Source organism: Branchiostoma lanceolatum, chromosome 1, assembly GCF_035083965.1.
Source record: "Branchiostoma lanceolatum isolate klBraLanc5 chromosome 1, klBraLanc5.hap2, whole genome shotgun sequence".
NCBI lineage: Eukaryota > Metazoa > Chordata > Leptocardii > Amphioxiformes > Branchiostomatidae > Branchiostoma > Branchiostoma lanceolatum.
The window spans coordinates 2,275,247-2,293,336 of NC_089722.1; the positions used below are offsets into that span (position 1 = coordinate 2,275,247).

Genomic DNA, 18,090 nt, shown 5'->3' on the forward strand with positions numbered 1-18,090 from the left:
CCACAGTAATAGCTATATGTAGATAAGTCATGATGCTATGCGCATGCAATAAATTTATTTATTGGTTCGGCATGTTGCCAGGGTTACCCAACTAGCCAGAGGCTATTACTAAGGGCGAACCCATGTGCGGCCGACTGTAGGTTTTTTGGACCATCGCACACCGGGGCATGCCCCTACTCTTTTTCGAAAGGTGTGGTGGGTTCTTTTACGTGCGCGGGGTGTGGCTCTCCCCAAACACGGGACCTCCATTTAACGTCCTATCCGAGGGACGTCCCTAGACAAAGCTAGGTACTCATTTACACCTGAGTGAAGTGGGGGATTTTGTGTTAAGTGCCTTTCCCAAGGGCACAACGTCGGGTGCATGTCCAGACATGTCTGGGGGAGAGCCGGAATCGAACTCGGGCCACGTTGTTTGGCAGCCCTATGCTCTCACCATTACGCCACACCGACGCCACTGCATGCAAGAAAATTTCACCAATCGTAAATATGAAGGCACTAATGTAATGAATGTATGTAAAGACGTGTTGTGTCAACTTTTAGCTTTTGATAAGAACGTACCATTGGCGTTTTGACGGAGACTATGAGAGACCGGCCCATGCGCACCAGATGAATCCTGAAAATGTGATATTGATTCTGAATATAAGTAGATAATCGACTACGAATGAACAAATGTGTGTTATGTCGAAATCGATCCCATTTGCAGAGACACCCCCTCCCAGGGCTCTTGTTTTGGCTTCAAGCATTCCTAAACAATAAATGTGTGAGCAGTATTGATTCAGAAATAGAATAAACCACATGTTTTTTTTAGTACCTCTAAACGTAACAAACCTGTTCTACTGATGTTTCAGAGAAGTCTGCTGCATCAACACCAAGATGTTCGTCATAACTTGTAGTCGGGGCTTCCAGGACACGAAGGGCTTCTTGCTCTTTGGAATCAGCAAAGTCAGTTGAACTGCCTGTATATGAGGAATAATGGAATTTACGCCAAGAGCAAATAATTTAGCTTTTTATGAAATTCACCGACAGTTCTAACGCTGTTGTAGTTCTTATAATCATTTTTATATAATGATCTACAATATCCAATTTAAATGCTTGAATCCAGATAGGCTATGCCATTAAAACACGTAGGGACCAAAATATTGATATTAGCATTTTAATTCATGATTTCAATAACTGAAATATTTGCTGACAAATAAATTACCGGTTGAAGTTTGATGGCGACTCTGAGAAGAAAGCCAGTCTTCCCCAACAATATCTTCATCCGAGTCCTAGAGGGATGGTATAACGTTATGTGTTATTTCTGTCCTATTTATCTCCATGAAAAAAGGCTTTTTCATGAGATACTGTTTTGCTTGCGTTTGGTGTCTGTGTGTATGTATGTGTCACCGGACGCTTAAAGTCGCCATAACTGTAGAACCTGTACATGGATTGAAATGATTTTTGGTATGTGGGTGGGTGTCAGGTGGAGGAAGGTCAAGGTCGATTTTGGGCTTCCTGGCATGTGTGACTGGAACTGCAATGGCGTATTTGTTAAAATCTTAAATGTAGAAGAACTGAAGAGTGGATGGACAGATCGTCATGTTCTTTGGTACACAGGTAGGTTAGACCAAGTGGTACACACTTAAGTGCAAACTATGCAAATGAGACCGAATTTGCATAAGTTAGGAGGTAAATCGTTTGCATGTGTGTCGTCGGATGCTTAAAGTCAGCATAACTGTAGAACGTGTAGATGGATTGTAATGATATTTGGTATGTGGGTATGCGCTGGGAGGAGAATGGTCAAGGTTGATTTTGGGCCCCCTGGTTTGTGTCCCTGGAACTGCAATGGCCTATTTGTAAAAACGTTCTAAAGGGGTTTAACTGAAGAGAGGAACAACAGACTTTCATGTTATTTGGTACGCTGGTAGGTTGGACTGAGATGTACACACTGAAGTGCAAATCATGCGAAGTTATTGTGTTTGTGTGTGTGTGCGCGTGTGTGTATGTTTGTGTCACCGTGTTTGTATGTATGTGTCACCGGACGCTTAAAATCAGCATAACTGAAGAACGTGTGGATGGATTGAAATGATACTTGGTATGTGGGTAGGTGCTGGGAGGAGAAAGGTCAAGGTCGATTTTGGGCCCCCTGGTATGTGTCACTGGAACTGCAATGGCGTGTTTGTAAATATTTTCGAAGGAGAATAACTGAAGAAAGGAGCGACAGATTTTCATGTTATTTGATACGCAAGTGGGTTGGGCAGAGATGTACAAACTGAAGTGGTAATTATGCAAATTTGGACTGAATTTGCATAAGTAATGAGGAATATCTACTTTTCCATTGTGGGTATGGGCTTTGAGGTCACATCTGTTGAATCCATTGGTCTCTTATTTAGGGCGAGTATTCCCTAATTCCCAACAGCTGGTGGTTCCGCTGCCCAAAACCAAGTAGATGTAAGGGTGGTAACTCTACTAATGGTGTTGCAGAAAGTTATATGTACCTTTTGTTTCACTACCTTTAGAACAGGTCAATACACCTGACAATAATTTATGCTAATGAGGACCTACTTCACATAATTTATGCATAATCATGTATTTCCCTAACCGTAAAAGCTGTGGCTGTCAAATGTGAGATGTAGGTATCACTAGGAAAGGTGAATACACCTGGAAATAAATTATGCTAATGAGGACCTCATTTGCATAATGTATACAGAAACTTGTATTTCCCTTACCATAATAGCTGCAGATATCATATTTGAGATGTAGGTTTCTTCAGGAAAGGTTAACACACTTGTCCATGAATTATGCTAATGAGGACCTCATTTGCATATTTTATGCGTAAATGTGTATATCTCCTACCGTAAAGGCTATGGATGTCATATTTGAGATGTTGGTACCATTAGGAAAGGTAAAAAAGCCTGGCCATAAATTATGCTAATTAGGGCATCATTTGCATAATTTAGGCATATCCCTTGCCGTAAAGGCTACGGATGTCATATTTCAGATGTAGGTAATTTTAGGAAAGGTGAACACACATGGCCATAAATTATGCTAATGAATATCATTTGCATAATTTATTCATAAATGTGTATTTTCCTTACCGTTAAAGCTACGGATGTCATATTTTAGATGTAGGTACTTTTAGGGAAGGTGAATACACCTGTCCATAAATATGCTGATGCGGACCTCATTTGTATAATTTAGGTATGACCTTGTATTTCCCTTACTGTAAAGGCTACGGATTTCATATTTGACATGTAGGTACCTTTATGAAAGGTCAGAAAACCTGGCCATAAATTATGCTAATGAGGAGTTTTTGCATAATATATGCATAACCCTTACTTTAAAAGCTACTGATGATATATTTCAGATGTAGGTACCTTTAGGAAAGCTGAACACACCTGACCATGCTAATACAGACCTTGTTTGCATAATTTATGCAGAAACTTCAGGATTCCCTTACACTACAGTAAATGCTAAGGGCGTCATATTTGAGGTGTAGGTAACGGGAGGGGAATATCCTGCATTTTCCCGAAAATGTTGCCTTTCTAGGTTCTATTACGTGGATACCCTCTGGCACACAAAACAAAACAACCAGCGGCAACAACAAATAACTAGGGAAAATAAACACATCTCATATAAAAACATATTACATGGAGATTTTGGGTCTTCGGACTCTTGTTCAAACTGAGATGAAATGGTGAACATTTACATTACAATTGCACTGAAATGATAACGTTCTTTTATTCACACAAAATGAACTTCAGAATATAAATGTCGAAGCGAAATCTTATAATTTTATGTCTGAATGGTATAGAGCATGGTTTGAGTTACTCACGATTGCTGGAGATTCCAGATTGTCTTCTTCATAGATATCGCCCACCGTTGCTTCAGTCAGATTGGCTTCAATGTCGTCATCGTTCCCAACTGCTGAAGTGTATCAAAAGTTTGCAGAATCGTTACTGGGCTAAGCTCTGACCTCATTCAGGAGATTATTCGTACTACATCCTTAAATGAATCGATGCATGCGTGGTATGGGCACGTACCAAATAATCCTACAGGAATTGCAAAAACACTGTATGTCGAGCACATTAACCCAACCTCATCACATACAAGAATTACCCGAAAACGCACAGTACCCTTTCATCGCATTTACAAAATACACTCCGCACAAATCTAGTCAGGAACAAACTTCTCCGCAACATTAAAGCATTCGTTGTTAACCGGAGCTTGCAAATGCACCTGTCACGACCTGTGCCGACACCTCCACTCACTACTAGGTGCATAAATGTGAAAATTATGTGAATTTTTGGCAAAATTTGAAGAAAATGTGATAAAATGTGATATAATGTTAAAAATTTTGAGGTCCAACAGCATTACATTTTTTGACATAAATTGACAGATGATTACATAAAATAACATTTAGGTCACATTTCTGAAGAGCGACACTGAAATGTGAAAAAATGTTATTATTTTGCGTCACATTATTTCACATTCACCCTAAAAGATCTAGAAAAATCACATTTTCAAATGTGAAAATCTGTTATATAAATGTGAAGTTGGCTGTTCACCCATTATGTGAAGTTATGTGACTACCAGTGCATTTTTCCGCCGCCTATGTTTATGTGATTTTATGTGAAACGTGCTCTCGGTGAAAATGTGAAATAATGTTATATCAAATCACATTTTATAAAATGTGACTTCATGTGGAAGTTATGTGAAATGCGGTCTGCTGCAAAATGTTAAAAGATGTGAAAACAGCTAGCAAGCCGAGAAATGTGAAATTTATGTGATGTTCAAAAAAAGCGAAATGTGAAAAAATGTGATATGCGAATCACATTAATTTCACATTTTTTAAATGTGAAATTAATGTGAATTGCCTTACACAAGATTTGAAGACATTTGAATTGACAGAATATGTAAAAGGTAAGTGTAGTTATTTTTTTCCCAACGTTTATATATGACGTCTATACTGTATTTAACTACACATTCCGATACCACAACCCCCCCCCCCCCCCCCCGGGGTGTTTACACATGTAGCCTTTCTTTCAAAGTATGGTAATTAACCATCATTAAACGATGACATTCGTAAGCGAGCTATAAGGTAGCTTGTTTTCTCCACCTCACTTTTCTTCGTCTATCAAGCTAAACATTTAAGAGATATGCTCGCAAAAGATGCGTTGCAAACGATATAACACTTTGCGCTGTGACTTGACTAAAATTTAGCATTCAGACAACAATTGACAAAAGGTGTGCCACTGTTCAGTTGTTGATTAACTACTTTACAAGTGAAAGCACCTAATGTCACGCCCCATTCACACTTTGACAGCAACGCCCAGCCCCTCGCCTTCATGTCCCACCATAGATTTTAAGAGAGTCAAGAAGGGCCTGATCTTTTTTAAACTCCTCGGCCAAATTTGAAAAGACAGTCTGTGTAAAAGATTCAATGTAAGCATTATGGCCGACATCAAGTAGATGACTAAGATGTTTCAAACTCTCACAGTTTTTTTGAGAACCTAATTAATGAGTAACCAAGTCAATCTTTGCATCTTATATCTTATTAAAATACGTTCGGTTTCTGAAGCAAACATGATTACGATCTACAAATGCAAGAAACGCTCTAGCGTATGTTCCCATTTTGCGAGTTCACAATAGATACTGTTTATTAGACACTGACATTCAAAGCTCCTGCCATCAAAATAGAGAAATCGTTTATTTCTTTGAAAGGCTAACGCCTGTTTTGCAAATCCTTGCCGCGCTCCTTGTACATATGCAGCTCTATTGTAACGCGCTCATTCAAAGCCGACTCTTTGATATTCATATAAAACTCCTTTTTTGCGAAGGTGTGAAATGGTGGAATTTCACACATGTTGGACCTTACACAGATAAAACTCCCATGTGCCAAAGCAGGGATAAAGTGAGACTGTCTCAATAAAGACACGTACAGAATTTACGTTGCTTTTTTGTTTCAATATGGTCTATGCACGTATCTATATATTTGCTTAAAATCCCCATACCACCCTTCCCTGGTATTTGAACTGTCTTCATAACTACCGATTTTCCCTGAATTAGCTACAAATTAGTCACCGCCACTTTTAATACTACTAAAACCTTGATCAAAAAACTACAAAAAGAAAAGCTATAAGTTTCACACACGTCATGAAAAACTATTACGTAGTCTTTTAATGAAAAACCATTGGTTCCGTGTTGTTTTCTTCACCAGAGAACCTACGGTACCCCTTAAATGCATGTTGTAATATGACAAGATATATAGCATCCTAGTGATTCATTTTGAGTAACGGGCGTTTTGTGGAGCATTCGAGAAGAAAACTTCTAGATAGAAAGTTACACAGCGCCCGCGGTTTAAAGAATTTGAATGCAATCACGGACACACTATTGTAAATCGTCTCGTATTGAAAAGTTGATGGATCCGTGTTGTTTTCGGGTGTTTAGAAAACACCGTGGTCAGTTAAAAAGACTTGTTGTAACGTCACAAGATACATAGAGCTCTAGTATAAGATCATAGACTACGGGCCACTTGTACAGCGTTTGGAAAATGGCATCCGGACAGACATATATACAGCGCGGCTTTCGTGCACGTCAAATAAAACGTGTGTTGGGCAGTCTTGGATTAGAAAATTAATAGTTCCGTGTTGTTTTCTAGATCTACGAACCTTCGACTGCCTCAAAAATGCATGTTGTTATACGACAAGATATACAGCATCCTAGAAATTTATTATGAGTAACGGGCGTTTTGCGGAAGATTTGAAAAAAAAGATTTCTAAATAAAAAGTTACACAGTGCGGTTTAAAGAGTTTGAATGCGCTCACGGACACACTATTGTAAATCGTCTCGTATTGAAAAGTTGATGGTTCCGTGTTATTTTCTGGTGTAAGTAGCACTGTAGGAAGTCAAAAAAGACTTGTTGTAACGTCACAAGATGCATAGCATTCTAGTATAAGATCATAGGCTACGGGCCACTTGTACAGCATTTGGAAAATTGGATCCGGGCAGAAATATACACAGCGAGGATTTCGTACACGTCAAATAAAACGTGTGTTAGGTAGTCTTGGTTGAGAAAATTAGTAGTTTCGAGTTGTTTTCTAGACCGTAAAACCTTTGACACCCCTGAAATGCATGTAGTAATACGTCAAGATATACAGCATCCTTGTAATTCAATTTGAGTAACGGGTGTTTTGTGGTGGATTCGAGAGAAAAACTTCTAAACAGAAAGTTACACAGCGCGCGCGGTTTAAAGAGATTGAATGCGCTCACGGACACACTATTGTAAATCACCTCGTATCGATAAGTTGATGGTTCCGTGTTGTTTTCTGGTGTCAAGAACACTGTAGGAAGTTAAAAAGACTCGTTGTAACGTCACAAGATACCTAGAATTCTAGTATAAGATCAAAGGCTACGGGCCACTTGTACAGCATTTGGAAAATTGGATCCGGGCAGAAATATACACAGCGAGGATTTCGTACACGTCAAATAAAACGTGTGTTGGGTAGTCTTGGTTGAGAAAATTAGTAGTTTCGTCTTGTTTTCAAGACCGTCGAACCTTTGACACCCCTAAAATGCATGTTGTTATACGACAACATATACAGCATCCTAGTAATTCAATTTGAGTAACGGATGTTTTGTGGTGGATTCAAGAGAAAAACTTCTAAATAGAAAGTTACACAGCGCGCGCGGTTTAAAGAGTTTGAATGCGCTCACGGACACGTACGCTATTGTAAATCGCCTCGTATCGAAAAGTTGATGGTTCCGTGTTGTTTTCTGGTGTTAAGAAAACTGTAGGAAGTTAAAAAGACTCGTTGTAACGTCACAAGATACCTAGAATTCTAGTATAAGATCAAAGGCTACGGGCCATTTGTACAGCATTTGGAGAATTGGATCCGGGCAGAAATATACACAGCGAGGATTTCGTACAAGTCAAATAAAACGTGTGTTGGGTAGTCTTGGATTAGAAAATTAGTAGTTTCGTGTTGTTTTATAGACCGTCAAACCTTTGACACCCCTGAAATGCATGTTGTTATACGACAACATATACAGCATCCTAGTAATTCAATTTGAGTAACGGATGTTTTGTGGTGGATTCGAGAGAAAAACTTCTAAATAGAAAGTTACACAGCGCGCGCGGTTTAAAGCGTTTGAATGCGCTCACGGACACGTACGCTATTGTAAATCGCCTCCTATCGAAAAGTTGATGGTTCCGTGTTGTTTTCTGGTGTCAAGAACACTGTAAGAAGTTAAAAAGACTTGTTGTAACGTCACAAGATACCTAGATTTCTAGTTTAAGATCAAAGGCTACGGGCCACTTGTACAGCATTTGGAAAATTGGATCCGGGCAGAAATATACACAGCGAGGATTTTGTACACGTCAAATAAAACGTGTGTTGGGTAGTCTTGTATTAGAAAATTAGTAGTTTCGAGTTGTTTTCTAGACCGTAAAACCTTTGACACCCCTGAAATGCATGTAGTTATACGACAACATATACAGCATCCTAGTAATTCAATTTGAGTAACGGATGTTTTGTGGTGGATTCGAGAGAAAAACTTCTAAATAGAAAGTTACACAGCGCGCGCGGTTTAAAGCGTTTGAATGCGCTCACGCTATTGTAAATCGCCTTGTATTGAAAAGTTGATGGTTCCGTAATGTTTTCTGGTGTCAGGAACACTGTAAGAAGTTAAAAAGACTCGTTGTAACGTCACAAGATACCTAGCATTCTAGTTTAAGATCAAAGGCTACGGGCCACTTGTACAGCATTTGGAAAATTGGATCCGGGCAGAAATATACACAGCGAGGATTTCGTACACGTCAAATAAAACGTGTGTTGGGTAGTCTTGGTTGAGAAAATTAGTAGTTTCGTCTTGTTTTCAAGACCGTCGAACCTTTGACACCCCTAAAATGCATGTTGTTATACGACAACATATACAGCATCCTAGTAATTCAATTTGAGTAACGGATGTTTTGTGGTGGATTCGAGAGAAAAACTTCTAAATAAAAAGTTACACAGCGCGCGCGGTTTAAAGCGTTTGAATGCGCTCACGCTATTGTAAATCGCCTTGTATTGAAAAGTTGATGGTTCCGTAATGTTTTCTGGTGTCAGGAACACTGTAAGAAGTTAAAAAGACTCGTTGTAACGTCACAAGATACCTAGCATTCTAGTTTAAGATCAAAGGCTACGGGCCACTTGTACAGCATTTGGAAAATTGGATCCGGGCAGAAATATACACAGCGAGGATTTCGTACACGTCAAATAAAACGTGTGTTGGGTAGTCTTGGTTTAGAAAATTAGTAGTTTCGTGTTGTTTTCAAGACCGTCGAACCTTTGACACCCCTAAAATGCATGTTGTTATACGACAACATAATACAGCATCCTAGTAATTTAATTTGAGTAACGGATGTTTTGTGGTGGATTCAAGAGAAAAACTTCTAAATAGAAAGTTACACAGCGCGCGCGGTTTAAAGAGTTTGAATGCGCTCACGGACACGTACGCTATTGTAAATCGCCTCGTATCGAAAAGTTGATGGTTCCGTGTTGTTTTCTGGTGTTAAGAAAACTGTAGGAAGTTAAAAAGACTCGTTGTAACGTCACAAGATACCTAGAATTCTAGTATAAGATCAAAGGCTACGGGCCACTTGTACAGCATTTGGAAAATTGGATCCGGGCAGAAATATACACAGCGAGGATTTTGTACACGTCAAATAAAACGTGTGTTGGGTAGTCTTGGTTGAGAAAATTAGTAGTTTCGAGTTGTTTTCTAGACCGTAAAACCTTTGACACCCCTGAAATGCATGTTGTTATACGACAACATATACAGCATCCTAGTAATTCAATTTGAGTAACGGATGTTTTGTGGTGGATTCGAGAGAAAAAACTTCTAAATAGAAAGTTACACAGCGCGCGCGGTTTAAAGCTTTTGAATGCGCTCACGCTATTGTAAATCGCCTCGTATTGAAAAGTTGATGGTTCCGTGTTGTTTTCTGGTGTCAAGAACACTGTAGGAAGTTAAAAAGACTCGTTGTAACGTCACAAGATACCTAGAATTCTAGTTTAAGATCAAAGGCTACGGGCCACTTGTACAGCATTTGGAAAATTGGATCCGGGCAGAAATATACACAGCGAGGATTTCGTACACGTCAAATAAAACGTGTGTTGGGTAGTCTTGGTTGAGAAAATTAGTAGTTTCGTCTTGTTTTCAAGACCGTCGAACCTTTGACACCCCTAAAATGCATGTTGTTATACGACAACATATACAGCATCCTAGTAATTCAATTTGAGTAACGGATGTTTTGTGGTGGATTCAAGAGAAAAACTTCTAAATAGAAAGTTACACAGCGCGCGCGGTTTAAAGAGTTTGAATGCGCTCACGGACACGTACGCTATTGTAAATCGCCTCGTATCGAAAAGTTGATGGTTCCGTGTTGTTTTCTGGTGTTAAGAAAACTGTAGGAAGTTAAAAAGACTCGTTGTAACGTCACAAGATACCTAGAATTCTAGTATAAGATCAAAGGCTACGGGCCATTTGTACAGCATTTGGAGAATTGGATCCGGGCAGAAATATACACAGCGAGGATTTCGTACAAGTCAAATAAAACGTGTGTTGGGTAGTCTTGGATTAGAAAATTAGTAGTTTCGTGTTGTTTTATAGACCGTCAAACCTTTGACACCCCTGAAATGCATGTTGTTATACGACAACATATACAGCATCCTAGTAATTCAATTTGAGTAACGGATGTTTTGTGGTGGATTCGAGAGAAAAACTTCTAAATAGAAAGTTACACAGCGCGCGCGGTTTAAAGCGTTTGAATGCGCTCACGGACACGTACGCTATTGTAAATCGCCTCCTATCGAAAAGTTGATGGTTCCGTGTTGTTTTCTGGTGTCAAGAACACTGTAAGAAGTTAAAAAGACTTGTTGTAACGTCACAAGATACCTAGAATTCTAGTTTAAGATCAAAGGCTACGGGCCACTTGTACAGCATTTGGAAAATTGGATCCGGGCAGAAATATACACAGCGAGGATTTTGTACACGTCAAATAAAACGTGTGTTGGGTAGTCTTGTATTAGAAAATAAGTAGTTTCGAGTTGTTTTCTAGACCGTAAAACCTTTGACACCCCTGAAATGCATGTTGTTATACGACAACATATACAGCATCCTAGTAATTCAATTTGAGTAACGGATGTTTTGTGGTGGATTCGAGAGAAAAACTGCTAAATAGAAAGTTACACAGCGCGCGCGGTTTAAAGCGTTTGAATGCGCTCACGGACACACCATTGTAAATCGTCTCGTATTTATAAGTTGATGGTTTCGTTTTGTTTTTGGGTGTCAGGAACACTGTAGAAAGATATGTTGTGAAGTCACAAGATGTCTGGGATTTTAGTATGAGGTCATAGGCTGCTGTTGACTTGTAGAGCGTTAGACCATTTTCATTCGGGAAGATATATACACAGCGCGGATTTCGCACACGTCATGTAAAAACATCTGTTTGGCAGTCTTGGATGAGAAAATTACTAGTTCCGTGTTGTTTTCTAAACCTGGGAATCTTCGCCCCCCTGAAAATGTATGTTATAATATGACAATATATACAGCATCCTAGTAATACATTTTGAGTAATGGGTGTTTTGTGGAGGGTTTGAAAAATACTTCAAAATAGAAAGTACAAATACACGCCCTGATAGACCTTTCTGAATCGTCTCGTATTGAAAAGTTGGTGTTTTTTTTTCTTAAGTTAAGGACACTGTAAGAAGTTGGATAGAGGTGTTTAACATCAGAGCATATGTGAGATTCTCGTATGATTCCTTGGGCTCGTTGCATTTTAGATCTCAAGTCAAGGGACCATTAATCCGGAATCCGGTCTACCGTGTATTGGCCGGGATCTCTTCGGGACAGAAGGGTTTACCGCCCCCGGGGTAATATCATGGCACCCGATAGTAATTTTAGGTGGTAGGTGTTCGAAGTCATACAGCAGCGGAAATGTTTACAGCATCCACCCGTGAGCTCACTTAACACATACTTGATAATGATATTATAATGTAAATATTTCCAGAGATTACTTCTGATAGCATTTAAAAGATCGAACGTCGGTAGATGCTTGTGACGAAAGAGGTGCTGCATTAGTTCCTGATGCTCGCGAATGATTGATTGATTGATTAATTGCATTAATATCTATTTCTTATTGATAAATATATAGATGACTACTACATCAACACAGTATTTACTGTTAACCTTGGAGAACTCCTGGAAAATAAAAGCTGTTGCCTGTTGGGCATTTTTTCACATAAAATCACATAATCAGCTAGGACACCGGCAAATGTGAAATTATGTGAAACATTATCACATAAAATTACATTCCCAGGATTCTGTGAAAAAATGTGATTTGAATTTCACATAATTTCACATTTGACTCTTTGCCGTTTGCGGAAGAAAACCTTTTCACATTTCTTCACATTTTTTCACATTTCAGATTCACATTTTTTTGGGTCACGTTTTAGGGTTGTGCGATTTCACATAATGGATTCACATTTCTTAAAGGGTCACATTTTTTCACATAAGATAACATTTCGCGATTCACATTTTGAAAAAAAATCACATTTTGGGTTTCACATATTTATGGTCGGATTCACATTATGTCACATTTTCTTGGAATTTTGCAGCAAATTCACATAATTTTCACATTAATGCACCTAGTAGTGACTGGGAATGTTATGCATATGTGTTTTGTGTTCTTGTTGCTGTTACAGTTTGGTTAAATGGACATGTTGATGTGGCCGTTGACAATCAAGACACCTACACGGAAGTAAATTCATTTCAACTAGTTTAAAACCATTAAAAGAACCAACATTTTGTGCGAATCCACTGGGACAGGAAATGTAAAATCATTTTAGTATATTAAACAGGACCCTGAAAATGAAGATATCCAAACCCTGCTATTAATCTGTATCAATATAGTCAGTATAAATGACCTTCCGCGTAACACGCGTTTCAAATGTGAGGTAACTTGTCTGTTATATAATAGAACTGTCCACACATAATGATGGACGACATCTGCTTGATGAACTCACTCGAAGAATAGGAAAGGAAATGACTCATGCAGTTTAATACCGAAAAAAAGTTACATCATGCACATAACAAGCAGAAGAAAAAATACCTATATATAGGTGCTACATTAACAACTGACCTAAAGTGGCATGCCCATGTTAACAAAATAACAACCAAGGCTAAACAGACATTGGAAATGATAAAACGTTTTTTTTTGGCATGACAAACAAAGGTAAAATCATTTGCGTACACCTCACTAGTAAGGCCAAACCTAGAATATGCCGCAACAGTATGAGGTCCATATACTAAGAAGAATAAAGATAACATTGAAAAGGGTACAGAACCAAGCTGTCAGATTCTGCACGAACAACTACGACAGGGGTGCTAGTGTCACCAAAATGAAAACAGATCTGCAGTGGATGTCACCCGAAGTCAGAAAAGAGGTCAATACTATGTCTGATGTACAAAATGACTAATAAACTGGTAGACATGCTGACTGGTAAGTACTTAATACCAGCTCAGAAAAGAACAAGAAATAGTCCTTTAATACCTTTATGTTCAAGACTTATCAACAAGGAATGTGTTCACAAATTCGCATTTTCCTAGAACTATCGTAGAGTGTATCGTCAAGTACTGTAGAGTCATCCTCATTAGATATCTTCATACGATGCATGCAGTTATAGATATGCGAAGGTTAGATGTGACAGGTCGTTAGGTGTAAGATAAGCAGCATCTTCCGCGCCGCGTGCCTGCGGAACTGGTGTGTTACGTTGAAGTGGGGTTATACCGGCTATGCAGTTACAGGTACTTGTCTGAAGGTGGTCGCAATTTTTATTTCATTATTTATTAGATTAACCTTGCCTTTGTGTACTTGTGATTATGACAGTACCAAGTGACATGGTAAGCCAAGGCCTTTCTTAAAGTAATAAACAAACTGTTGCCAGCCTTTGTTTAAACGTTCTACAGAATAATAGAAATAATGTCATGCATCTAGTTAACATGCTTAGACATTTTTAAAAAATTGGTAAGGCACATGCCATCTGTTCACACTAAACCACATGTCTTCACTTGATCCCCCCTCGAAAACTTGCTGCTGCCTCTTTTCCCATGTACCATCAAAAATTCATAAGTCGAGTCTGAATTCCCCCATCTTCCTACCCCTTGCAAGTTGTCCATAGGACAAACAGGGAAAAAGTGTTAACCTTTTTGTTACGGTTCGTTTTGGATTGAACCCAACGCATAGAATAAACTTTCAGATGTATAAATAAGTCCATACGGCAGAGGCAAAGAAACATAAGGAAACAATTCTTACCTGTGACCCTAGAAACGTAGAGACACAAAAATACCAGAGAAAAGAACTTCACGCAAAGTTTCTCCATGTTTACTTGCAGTGGTACAGAGAATGTATGTTGGCCAATGGACGTAATAAGGTATCAAAGTATCCAATTAACAAAGAACAGAATAGCTGGGCATGACCCTGACATTCCCTCGGCGGTATGTCCCTCGCGGGGCCTTGCCGAGTACTGTATAGATGTAGATGTAGACTACCACATGAGTTTGCATATTCAAACCGCCTGTCAATACCACCTCTGACTGTGAATGTCATGCATGAAGCCTGTGTCGGGTGTTCTTGTTGCAGTGTTACGGTATGGTTGATGTGCCCGTTAGCAATCAAGACACCTTGACGGACGTAAATTCTTTTCAACTAGTTTTGTACAAATCAACTGGGACATGGCATGTAAATCATTTAATGTATCAAACAAGCTTAACACCATGAAAATGAAGATATACAAACCCTGGTTTTATCTGTATCTATATAGTCAGTATAACTGCCCTTTGGCGTGGCACAGGCGTTTCAAATGTGACGCAATTTGTCCATGACTGTCTGTTATATTATAGAACTTTCCACACAGACTGATTCACAACTTCTGCTTGATGCACTTACTCGAGAAATGGCAAAGCAAATGGCTCTTGAAGTTTAATACCGATCTCCTCTGTGGATGGCATGCATGAAGCGTGCGGCAGCTGTCCTTGGTTGAATTAACATGTCAATGTGACTGTTGACAAGAAAAGCGCCATGACGGAAGTAAATTCCTTTCAAATAGTTTGCCACTTTTGCACGTACTTACCGGGGCAGGGGATGTAAAAAATTCCGATATAGCAAACGAGACCTTTAAGATGAAGAGACCCTGGTTTAAATGCCTTTATAATGACAGCCGTGTATGGTTGAATTGATACGTTGACGTGCCCGTTAACAATCAAGACACCATGACAGAAGTAAATTCCTTTCAAATAGTTTAAGTCATACCACGAGAAGAACCTTAAGTTTGTACAAACTTACAGAGACAGGGGGAGGTAAAACTTTTCCGACATGAGAACTAGGCCCCCTTTGAATGCTTTCGGACTTACAGCCTTGTATATCAAATCAACTTTAATTTCACAATTAAACATTTTGTGTAAAATCATAATAAAAAGGGCCACAACTTGGAATATATAGCCTAGATATTTTCAATAAATCCAAAGTCAAACTGGGGTTGCAAACCAGATTTCGTCCCCCCTGCCTTCGCCTAAATAAATCGAGGGAAGACGGCGCTCTCTTCCCACTTTCCACCACGAATGACTCTCAAAGTGAAGAAAATAGTCTTTAGAACGTTACAATTTAAAAACTTCAACGAAGACAATGCCCCCTGTTCCCCCTAAATTCAGCCCTATGTCTTCACCGCTTAATAGTTCGCCCCCTATCGAAGATTAACGTTGCTGCCAACTGTTTTTCTTCCGGTGTACAATTCAAAATAGACAACAACAGTCTAATTGGCATTTCCAGATCTTCCTAATACTTACTTATTTGCCCACAGGACTATCTGTTCAATTTTTTTTACCTCCCTGTTGCCGTTCGTTTCGGACTGTCCATATGGCAGAGCTAACAATTTGGCAAAAGTTAAGCAACATAACATAACATTTGTTCACAGAAGTACGGAGAACGAGAACAGGCCAAGTCGGCAAAACTCAAGGAAATAACAGGTGGGAAAATGTGACGCAGGTCAGGCTCTTTCCTACTACTTTCTCTCAAAGTGCGAGAAATAGTGTTTTGGAAGTAGGATTCAATTATAAATTTTCAAGAAGAGGATACCCCTGTTCACACCAAATTCAAACGAATGTCTTCACCTCTCTATACTCCCCCCATCGAAAACTTCTTACCGCGCCCTTTTCTCATGTACCATAAAACAAACACAAGCCTGTCAATACATCCATAAGGCAGAGTTAATAATTCATTAAGGCCGAGGAATATATTAAGGAAACAATTCTTACCAGTCACTCCTGAAAAGCAGAGACTCAAAAATACCAGAGAGAAGAACTTGACGTAAAGTTTCTCCATGTTTCCTCACAGACGTCCGGAGAGAACAGAGCAAGAGTGCAAAACTTAAGGAAATAGCAGGTGAAACAATGTGACGCAAGTCAGAGACTTAGTCTGCCATTGGTCAATAATTCTCATGTGACTCACATCACCGTCAGTGGTACTGATCCGAGCTACACGTGCGTGTTTAGAATCTCTTCCTTATCCTGGGGAATAAGTTCCCATGAAGGTGAGACTATCTTTATCTCAGAGCAACTTCATAGTTTGCATTCTTGGCTCCATCAAAGTGTGACATAAACAAGAGCGCAAGGATATCACGTTGGCCCAACGGTGGGAAACTCGGAGAGAGGGTTACTCTTTAGGGCAACCGATATATTTCTAAATTCAGATGCTTTTCAAAAGAGATCAGGCCTGGTTGTTTGGTTTGCCAATGTATATAGTCATTTGGGGTACGAGATAATGCCTTAATAATCAATTACTGCAGTGCTCAGGACAATAGGGGACCATATATATGGTCACTGTAGTAGGTCATCTGAGGTCAGAGCACAACGACTTGTATGACATCTCTTTTCAAGGGCACTATGCACTAGAAGGTAAACTATATAAGTGAGAACTCCATGAACTTGTGTTATCTAAGCCTTAGCCACTGGAGAAGCCACATCGGCGGAACCGGTTTGTGTAAAAGGCTGAATAAAACGTTCTAAAGGTGATTCATGCGGATCCAGCTGTGTTACTGAAGAACGATTGCGGTGCGAACGACGTCGGTTACCTTGAGTGCTTCCTTCCCCATTCCTATGGTCACTGTAGTAGATACTGTAATTGCAAGTCATGTATTATAATATGGCAAAAGTGTTGCGTCCCGTTTTCGCCACTGATTTATAACAGTCTTTTGAAGTCTTGATACAGTAGACACACACAACATAACACAGCATGCATCGCCTGTTTGACACAATCAGCTGTATCTGTCAGCATCTTTGTTGATACATAACATAATCAACGCTATTGTAATTTCACTCTGCTGTGTTGTTTAATATTTGAATTATTTTGTCAATTGTATTTGTTAAACCTACTTGTGATTAAAACTGAACCTCAGTTGCATGTTACCACAGAGGCAACTGGTTGACAGCCGGTATGGTTAAAAGTTCAAGGACCACTAGACTAATCACTAATATATATGGGGACCTCAAAGATAAGATCGCTAAATACTAAGGGCGAGTCGGCGCAACAGGACATGATAGCCAGGGGAATGATAAACTTGTAAACGGAAGGCGGTGTTTTTACATTAACACATATAAACAGCTGTAATACGTAGGAGGGACGTTGGACAGGCTGTACACTATGTCTGCCTGAACCTGTTGCGGTGGCGTGCTTCTTTGGGTCTGTTGTTGGCAACATAAACAGGTAGGTGTGACTGCTAAGCATTAACTGAATACTTTGCCTTACTATTGCAATCCCCAGCCATGAAACTTAAGTCCCCCTCTCACTGGATCCGCGGCACGCTGGCGGCGTCGCTGCGGCCGATCGCATTGACAAGGCACTTAACGAAATTCATCGACAAAATACGAATCTTTTAACGTTTTGTGTGCTTTTCTGTCTTTTTGGTCATACTCGTACGTTTTGAAGGATATTCCCATTATAAAGTCAAGGGTAACACAAATCCAGTTTAGGACGCAGCGACTCTGCCAGCATGCCGCGGGTCCAGTGACAGG

The 18,090-nt window shown here is 39.5% G+C and overlaps 1 protein-coding gene across 1 annotated transcript; it reads right to left on the bottom strand.

Moving 5' to 3' along the window:
* Window positions 1–813: 813 nt before the first annotated feature.
* Window positions 814–16,456, bottom strand: LOC136425235 (uncharacterized). Its single transcript, XM_066414043.1, has 4 exons — window positions 16,336–16,456; window positions 3,815–3,906; window positions 1,202–1,268; window positions 814–956 (listed from the first exon to the last, which is right to left on the bottom strand). The coding sequence occupies exons 1-4, from the start codon at window positions 16,400–16,402 to the stop codon at window positions 814–816; spliced, it is 369 nt and encodes a 122-aa protein (XP_066270140.1). The 5' UTR covers window positions 16,403–16,456.
* Between the last annotated feature and the right edge of the window lie 1,634 nt (window positions 16,457–18,090).